The sequence below is a fragment of the Carassius carassius genome, chromosome 26 (assembly GCF_963082965.1).
Source record: "Carassius carassius chromosome 26, fCarCar2.1, whole genome shotgun sequence".
Classification (NCBI taxonomy): domain Eukaryota; kingdom Metazoa; phylum Chordata; class Actinopteri; order Cypriniformes; family Cyprinidae; genus Carassius; species Carassius carassius.
The window spans coordinates 2,415,895-2,424,711 of record NC_081780.1 but is presented as its reverse complement, the minus strand read 5'-3'; the positions used below and the strand labels follow the sequence as shown (position 1 = coordinate 2,424,711).

Sequence of the window (8,817 nt, the reverse complement as noted above, 5' to 3'; positions counted from 1 at the left end):
ACCAGATTTCTGACAATGTTCTATTCTATTGATCTCTATTCTTTTAATAACATAATGAAAAACAACATAACATAAATATTGTCAATATCCTGTCCAAAACATAACATGACATGAACAGACGTTTGCAAGTCTATTTTATTCTATACTCTATTCAATAATAACTTGACAATATTCTATACTTTTTTAAAAATGCTCATTCTTTTCTGTAGCATAACACGAGTTGACCAGTATTCTATTCCAAACATAACATGACATCATCAGATTTTTGCAGTAGTCTATTCTTTGCAATGATAACGCAAGCAGCTGTTTTTTGTCAATATTCCATTCTATTGTTCTCTATTCTTTTCCTATTCTATTCAGATTTTCTATTTCTTTTCATAATATGACATTAACTGATTTTGACCAATATTCTGTTCTGTTTCATAACATAACATAACATAACCTATTTCTTAGTAATATTCAATTCCATAACAACATGACATGACCAGATTTTTGGCAACACTCTTTGTTGTTTTCCATTTAATTGTTGTTTTCTGTTCTATAACATTAGAGCACAATAGGCCTGTTGTCTGAAAAGCATCTTCAGTGACTGTTATTAGAGAAGAATGAGCTGTACCTCCTGCAGCTGCTCCAGCTCCTTTCTGAGGGTCTCCTGCTCGGCCTCGAGCTCCGCATACTGCTGTTTGAGGCTCTGGTTCTCCTCCAGCACCGCGAGTCCGCACTCCGCCGCCCGGACCTTCTCCCGGTTCGCCTCCGCGAGCTCGCGGGTCAGCCGCTCCACCTCCGCCCGGTAATGATCCACCGACTCCCCGCATCCTCCTCCACCTCCCCCAGCAGCCATCGGGCCGGCCCGGCCCCTCCACTGCGCTGGATGGACGGATAGATGAACGGATGGATGGAGGCACCTGCGCCCTACCCCAACCTCCAACACAAAGTCAATGATCCGGACATATCAGCAACAAAAGACGAACGAACTGAAGTCCGAAGCAAAAATTAATCATCGCGAAACTGAAAGGGGCCTCGCTTTCTTTCTTTCTTCCTTTCTTTCTTCCTCTTCTTTTTCTGCTTGCTCATGGGTGTGGGGACGCCATCATCGCTAGGGTGGAGAAGAGTGGCCCGGCTCACTTCTGCTCTCCTCCTGTTGTGACGTCAGCGCATCTTGCTGCAGCTCATGCATATGAATCGAGTCGCGCCGACGTTGCTTGACTTAATTAATATTCATAAGCTGCTCCTTTTTTTTATTGTATATGCTGAATAATTAACTTTCGTGCCATAATTAAATATAACAAACTGGACAATCACATTTTAGGAAAGAAAAAGGAAGATAAAATAATAATAAAAACAAGGAGGGTAGGCCTATACATCAATAATAATCACAATAGTGAGATGGGTTCTTTAAGCATTTTCATAGTTCTGGTTGCTTTCCCATTTGAAAATCCTTGAAGAGTATTAACATAAATCTCTAAGGGGCCGTTAACATATCGCGTCTTTTGCGCGCTCAAGTTCGTTATTTCCAATGTAGGCGCGCGGAATGCGCGCTCATAATGGAAGCGACGCGGTCGCGATGCGACGCGCTCGTTTTTTCCAGGCGCGTCCGCAACGCATCAAGTTAAGAACATCTCAACTTTTCAGAACGCCGCAAGCGCACCGCGGGTCATGTGACAAGAACCAAATGAGGCCACAGTAAATTTTGGGGTGGCACATTAAAATAAAGAAAAAAAATTAAGGGTTTGCAATATAGACAAAAAGTTATATCTGTGAGTTCTAGGATTTTATCGATAACGATAATTACACTATTTTGAGTGTTATTGTGCTGATATCTTATTTTTAATTGTGCTGACACCTGAGTTTTTTTTTTTTTTTTTACCTTTACAACATTGTTTCTAAAAGTGTGCACCATATTTTAGGTCAAATAATTGCATTTGGTCTGTTACCAAGCAAATGCAATCAGTATCAACAAAATTGATCTTTGCAATGCAGATAAAACAGAAGCTGCATCTGAAGTGCTATTCAGATGTTTTTACACACTGTTTAATGTAGCTCCGTGGAACATGGAATACTTTAACCTGCAGTTACAAATAAAATTTAAAGATAAAACATTGAAAACTGATGTTTGAAATTATTTTAAAAATGAAAAGGTTCCATAAAATGTGAAATTTAAACCGCCAAAAGGTGGCAGCGAGTCACTGTTAATAAGTGAGTCATTGCGATTGAACCGAATCATTTAAACGGTTGATTCATTCAGGAACGAAACACTTTAATGTTGCTCAGAGACGCAAAACTGTGGCTGCAGCAGGTGCTGCACTTTTTTCACTTCTTAAACTATTGTGAATTTACATTCTGCATTTAAATTAATAGTACCCACTGCAAATAATCCTAGGTGTGGCCACAGGGGTGGTCAGAGTTTATACTTGGGGGCGCCCATGTGCATATGGATTGCCATTTTGAAATAAATTTAGTAGCACAGATACTGCAAGCGATTTTTAGTGCTGCAAATCCATTTATCCTTTGCTGAAATTTCCGCGTCTTCTTGGAGAGAGCGGGTTATGGTTGCTCAGCAACGGCAGACGCCTCAGGAGCGCAACTGCCCAAGCGCTTTGGAAAGAAGGAGAAAGGGCGCGCCTGGCGTTTTCCACGCGTTTTTTGGTGCGATATGCGAACGGCCCTAAGTCAACTTTGGGAGATACTGGCCTTCCTTTCCGACCATTTACATTTGTGTATATAAAACTTATCTAATAATATTAGAAGATTTAATATAAAAATGTGACTCTTCTTCATATCTTTATTTATCAAAATAAAATATCTATTTTACTTATATTAATTTTAGATCCATTCAACATAGTAAATAAATATTAGCTACGTCCTATCCTGTGTCCTAAACTCCTGAAACATTGGCAGTCACTGCAATCTGTGAAAAAAACAATTAAATCTGTATGTCGGTGTGTGTGAAAAAAAAAACTTTTTTGTTAACATTTTTATAAGTAATTGTAATTTAATTACAGATTTTTTTCTCAGTAACTGTAAATAATTACAATTAAATTTATAGTGTTATTACGTAATTACGTAATTTATTCATGCATGTCATCAAATTAGTTTGATGTAAACAATGCATAGGTCTATTTCAGTCTGAGGAGATTTTTTTTGTTGCTAAAAATGCCACAAGAGGGCAGAAGTCTACCGAATATTGATGATAATGCAAACAAGACTTCGCATTAATTATTATATCATTGAAAGGTACTTTGATTATAGGCCTACGTATTCACGTAACGTGTATTGTAGCCTAAGTCTGCGTCACTGTTCACCATGTTAACGTGTTTTACACAGAAATCCCTGATCCAACATTTGTTGTATCACTCAGCAAATATTGATTAATCCTCATGTTAATCCATTAAATAACGTAGTCAGAAGGGTGCACTGATAACACCGAGATAGTGGGATTTCGCTTCATTGCATAGAGGCTGTAAACACAGATAAACACGAAGGTGAAAAGTTGAACATTTGGAAGAGTAGCCCACGTTTTAATAATGTAAAGGTGAGGCCACGGCAGTAAAAATAAACACAAGTGTGTGAAGGTGCAGAAAAAACCCCTGACCCGCCACAACACAATATGAATCAGTAGCTATTTCTTCTGTATTTTCCCGTTTTTAACGTGAGTATTTTATTACAGTAGGCCTATATGAACAAAAACAATGTTGAAACCAAAGCAGCTTTAATCTCAGGTTAAACAGAGATTCCCATTTCGCGAGCTTCAACAACATGATCGATTCGCAAATGAATCATTGCTTTGATTTGGATCTTTGCAATAATAATAATAATAAAACACACACACACACACACACACACACACACATATATATATATATATATATATATATATATATATATATATATATATATATATATATATATATATATATATATATCCAAAGACTATAGAACACCTAAGGAACTTTCCATTAGTTTTTACATATATAATAGCAAGCAAATAATAATTAAATCAAATATAAATTCTACTAGTAGGGGAATCACAAAATAAATTACTAATATATATCAGTAATCTTCGGTTAATTGTTTGATCCGGTTCACAGAACCAGTGTAAATTACGAATAGGATTGAAGGATTTGTTCACTAATCGGACCGAATCATTTGAGGTGAACAGCCGAAGAACGATTCGTAATGAGCCAAGCCATGAATCATTTAAGTATTTAAATGAGCTGAATCATTTGTTAAAAAAATGCACTGGCACATATAAAAATGAAAATAAATAACTTTATAAAAATAAAAAGATTTTAAAACTCGTCTATGCTATCCAAGACCACGTGATAAAAGAATCAATGAATCATTTTTATAACTTTTTTGTTGAAAAAAAAGTCTCTGTACTCTTACTACTTTTACCTAATATTTCTGTGGCATAAAGAGTAAGAGTATTAGTTATGACATAGCTTTGTTGATTTACTGTGATAAGTGTCATCTTTACCATCAGACTCCCACAAATTTGCCATAATGTAACCCATAAAGATACATACATTTTACATACAGAAAAATATTCCAGCTCAGACAGATTTTCGTGCTCACCGTTTAGTGCAAAGTCACTTTGAATCAGCTTGTCATCATTTATGACACACAAACTGAATCCATCTCAAAGTCCAATAAAAAGTTTTGTTTATTTACCATTTTATGAGGTATGTCTAAGTGTGTGCCCAAGTTCACTGTTCTGACATTATTGTGTGTCAAAAAAATTAGTTGATATACATAATCCAAATGAACTTTACAAGAAACCGAGTGATTCTTCAGAACAGTTTTTAAAAGTATGTCAAATAATAGTTGTCTCAATAAGAATTTGAGTCAAAAGTCCAATACACAAAAACATGCTTTCACTAGGAGGGAATTTCTATGTTGGTTTCAAGAAAAACATTTTGTGGTTTCTGTCCTCCAGCCTAAAAACACGTGGATTTACTTCATGAATCAGCTCCATTCCTCTTAGATAACTCAAGGTTTGATTTTTGCTGTTATCTGTTGTCTGTTTTCTTTCAGTATTCAACTTTCAGTCACCCTTGCGTTTGCCCTCTCTACCCGTCGTGACCCGCCTATGAACTCAGTCAAATTAAGATAAAACTGTACTTTATGGCTTACGAGCCAATAAACCAATTCAGTGATAATTAGAAATTTCGACAATGAAATTCATTTATGGCACCATATCCATTCAAGTTTCAAGTTCATCTCTTGGAGGGCGGCGATAACGTAGAACATTTGTTCTAAACAATTAGTTAAATACATATTTAATGTTGTTTAATTAACCACCGACACATGCACACATCCACAATTTCATGCACTGGGTGTGAAATTGAATTATAGATGTTGGACTACACTGATTTACTTGCATGAGCCTGAATGGTCTCCTTTTCTCTATTTTTAAAGATGAAATTTAAGCATCTTCGAAGGACTGGAAATGGCATTTCATCATTTGTCTTCTCGAATGATTCTGGGAATCCATCAGTTTAGTCAGTGAGTGCTGTGTCACAAATGATTGCATTCACTTACTGGTTTTATCAGGGTTTTATTGGGATGAGATAAGGAAATTGAATTACAACTTGCCACACGGTCATCACTTCACATATGAGTTCTGTTTTAGAATAAAAAAGAAGGAAGTTCTTAAATACAAAGCACATGATGGAAAAGCTGTTAACAGTCGATATAACACAAGACACGATATGTCCTTTTATTCATAGAGAAGATTCTTGATCTTGTGAAAATGTCTGTTTGGCAGTGGCCCATGAAGGTGATGAGGTCAGAAGTATGAATGGTGTTGAAGTGTGACGAGTTCAGGAGAACCAATGCGAGGACAGATTGACTCCGGCAGCCAGAGCTTCTGGTGAAAACTCAGGTACTGCAATTGAAAACAGCCAATCAGAAACAGGGTATTTAAATTTAGACACTTTTAAATGATGAAAAAAAAGTGACGAAATAGAAATAGCTTTTATTCCGTACTGTGATATACATTTGATTAGCGGAAAACAAGAAATGGAGGGCGGGACTTGGTTCTATGCAGTGGTAGCTGATTGGGCGTTGAGATGTAGGCGTGGCTTGTGAGGGCGGAGTTAAAGCACACTAAATGATTGGAGAATTTTTAACTACACACAACTTAACTATTTCAACTTAAATGACATTAAACTGGCTTAGAAAAAAAGTGTTGAACCATGTGCGTGCAAATTAAAGTTGAAAATTGCTTATTGCTTATAACTTATTTTGATGAGATAATGCAAAAACACGTCGTGATTTATTGGTCATATAATTGTTTACAGTATATACATCTGATGTTTTCACCAGAAGATCCAGTTATCTGATTAAACATTATGAGGTCAAAACATAAAAAAATAAAATGAAGCAAATTTACAACTGAATGTTGCCACAGAACTATTTAAACCTTTCCAAAAAGCTGAAATGTGATTAAAATAAAGAGTAATTTGTGTTTAGTTTGTAAATCTGTTTTTTTAATCTCAATGGAACTCTCATATTTTCTTTGCCCTTTTTTGCAGTGTATTTGGGGAGATGAGTCCAGTCACTGCAGAGGATGCGGTGATTGTGATGGAGGTGAATGAAAGTATTTACGTGAACACAGTGGACAGGAGTCTGGAGGTGAGTGTGTTCTGCATCTCTCAGCACTGTCAGAGGTGTGTGTGCTGCTTTAGCTTCACTGCGTCTCCACTTCGCCCGCCGGTTCTGGAACCAGATCTAAACACATGTGATACACAACTGGACTTGCAAACTCATAATGCAAACATTTCGTAAACTTTCAATAAAAATGTATTATATAGTCAATAGACAGACAGACAGACAGATAGACAGATAGACAGACAGACAGACAGACAGATAGATAGATAGATAGATAGATAGATAGATAGATAGATAGATAGATAGATAGATAGATAGATAGATAGATAGATAGATAGATAGATAGATAGATAGATAGATAGATTTATTTTATTTTATTTTATTTTATTTTATTTTATTTTATTTTATTTTATTTTATTTTATTTTATTTTATTTTATTTTATTTTATTTTATTTTATGCTTAAATAGCCCAAATATTGAGGCAATCTTTGTGAAGCAAACATTTCATAAAGTTTCTTAAATCTAAAAAAAAAAAAAAATTAAAATAAAAATTACACAGACACACACACACACACACACAAACACATTTATATATAAGATATTATATAAAGGTTATTATATACTGTATAAGTATTATTATTATTATTTTACTTGCAAATACAGAAAAAAAAATATATATATATACAAATATTTGCATATTATATTTTGTAAAAGTTTGTACCTTCATGTAAATTCATTAATTACTAAAATTACTAAAAGATATTACAATTAAGAATAATCTGTGTTTAGTTACAAGTTATTACAAATTATACACTTTTTACTTACATGCCTGCATAATAATATTTAAACTACCCATATTTTATGAAATGATCCCCTGGTCGTGGAAAACAAGATTATTGCAGAAGCAGTGTGTTTTCAGGAGACAGTGTATTGTACCTGAACTCTTCCCTCAGACAGCTGCGTTCGACATGCGAGCTGGTCTCTGGTGTGAACGTCAGGAAATTGTGTTTCCTGAAAAACTCTCTCCAGCTCCTCCAGCTGGATCACGGTGAATGTGGTCCTTACCCGTCTGCGACCGGACCCTCGAGCTACCATCAGAATATGATAGATCTCATAACTTCAGGAAATACATTCAAGTCGGTCCAAAAGATAAGAAAGAGTGTATTTTTCTTAACCCGATCAATACACAAGTTGCAAAACCTATTCAAAAATACAATGAAAAGAGAAAACTAAAAAGAACACACCTGTGTATGTAATGATTTTAGGAGCATCCGTCTTTATCTTGGTCTGTGTGCATCCAGATGTTTTAAGTGTCTTGTTGACAGGTTTCTTCAGTATTTCTTCAATAGAGTGTGACAGAAGTTTTGGGCTGTCTGTGGCCGTCCTGCTCTCACGGGATGACGTCTCAACATATTTTTCTAACTCTACATCATCTAATTGCATTGTCTTTGAATATTCACCGGTGTCTCAGAAGTTCAGAATGACTTGTGTAATAGTAAGTCTGTGTGTGTTGATATGACTGAAGCATTCATAGGAGGAGCAACAGGTTTACTGTGTAACAAACCTCCTCAGTCATAAATGCTTGACCTCATCATGAACTTGTGCACATTTTTCATCTCTATCCAAAACACTAAAGATCTGAGATTTCCATTTATGGATTGTGTAACATCTATTGGTACTTGTAGCTAGGTTTGTGCTATCGGCACTATTGGGATTGGTTACTAAACACATCGTAGCAATCATCACAACTTCTTGTTGAGTTTATTAAAAAAGCATTTAATGTAAATTATGACAACCCTTCATTAATTGTTTGTAGTGCACAGATGTGTGTGAGAGAACAGCAGCTGTTCATGCAGCACCTAGTGACTCTTCTTTAGACGACAGCGACATCAAGCGGTCAGCTCTAGAATTACACGTTTATTAAAGTTGCTGTATGTGCAATGATAAAAATCACAATTGCATGTCTTTTAGTCCATGCATGTTAGCTTTCAGGTCATCTATATTGCTAGTGTACAGAATATATATTTATGTAAAAAAAAACTTTTTAATATTATTATTTCTGCTAGTTGCTAAGGAAGCATTTCTCATTTTAACTAAAACTGAAATACATTAAAAAATATAAATATATATATATATAAGCTACTAAAGTAACAAAAACAGATAATAATGATCTTTTAAAACTAAGTACAATTGAAATGGAGATGA

At 35.3% G+C, this 8,817-nt stretch overlaps 2 protein-coding genes across 4 annotated transcripts in view; both read right to left on the bottom strand.

The window, feature by feature from the left end:
* LOC132105490 (protein bicaudal D homolog 1-like) overlaps positions 1-1,155 on the bottom strand; it is a 22,377-nt gene extending 21,222 nt beyond the window's left edge. For 2 of the 3 annotated variants that reach the window (XM_059510639.1, XM_059510637.1), the window contains exon 1: positions 617-1,154. In XM_059510639.1, the coding sequence (XP_059366622.1) occupies positions 617-841 (225 nt within the window). In that variant the 5' untranslated portion in view covers positions 842-1,154. Of the gene's footprint in view, positions 1-616 lie in introns of all 3 variants that reach the window. The other variant, XM_059510638.1, reaches the window with a different exon arrangement.
* Positions 1,156-5,717: 4,562 nt separating this feature from the next.
* Positions 5,718-8,560, bottom strand: LOC132106225 (intestine-specific homeobox-like). The gene is made up of 4 exons (XM_059511857.1): positions 7,857-8,560; positions 7,549-7,700; positions 6,610-6,732; positions 5,718-5,887 (listed from the first exon to the last, which is right to left on the bottom strand). The coding sequence occupies exons 1-4, from the start codon at positions 8,053-8,055 to the stop codon at positions 5,789-5,791; spliced, it is 573 nt and encodes a 190-aa protein (XP_059367840.1). The 5' UTR covers positions 8,056-8,560; the 3' UTR covers positions 5,718-5,788.
* Between the last annotated feature and the right edge of the window lie 257 nt (positions 8,561-8,817).

Excerpts from the sequence above, each read along its gene's own strand:
- LOC132106225 (XM_059511857.1), bottom strand. The coding sequence starts at position 8,055 with ATGCAATTAGATGATGTAGAGTTAGAAAAATATGTTGAGACGTCATCC. Across the intron at positions 7,701-7,856 it reads TAAAATCATTACATACACAG|CTCGAGGGTCCGGTCGCAGA; the intron begins GTGTGTTCTTTT and ends TTCTGATGGTAG. Across the intron at positions 5,888-6,609 it reads CTCCTGTCCACTGTGTTCAC|TACCTGAGTTTTCACCAGAA; the intron begins GTAAATACTTTC and ends TTTCAATTGCAG.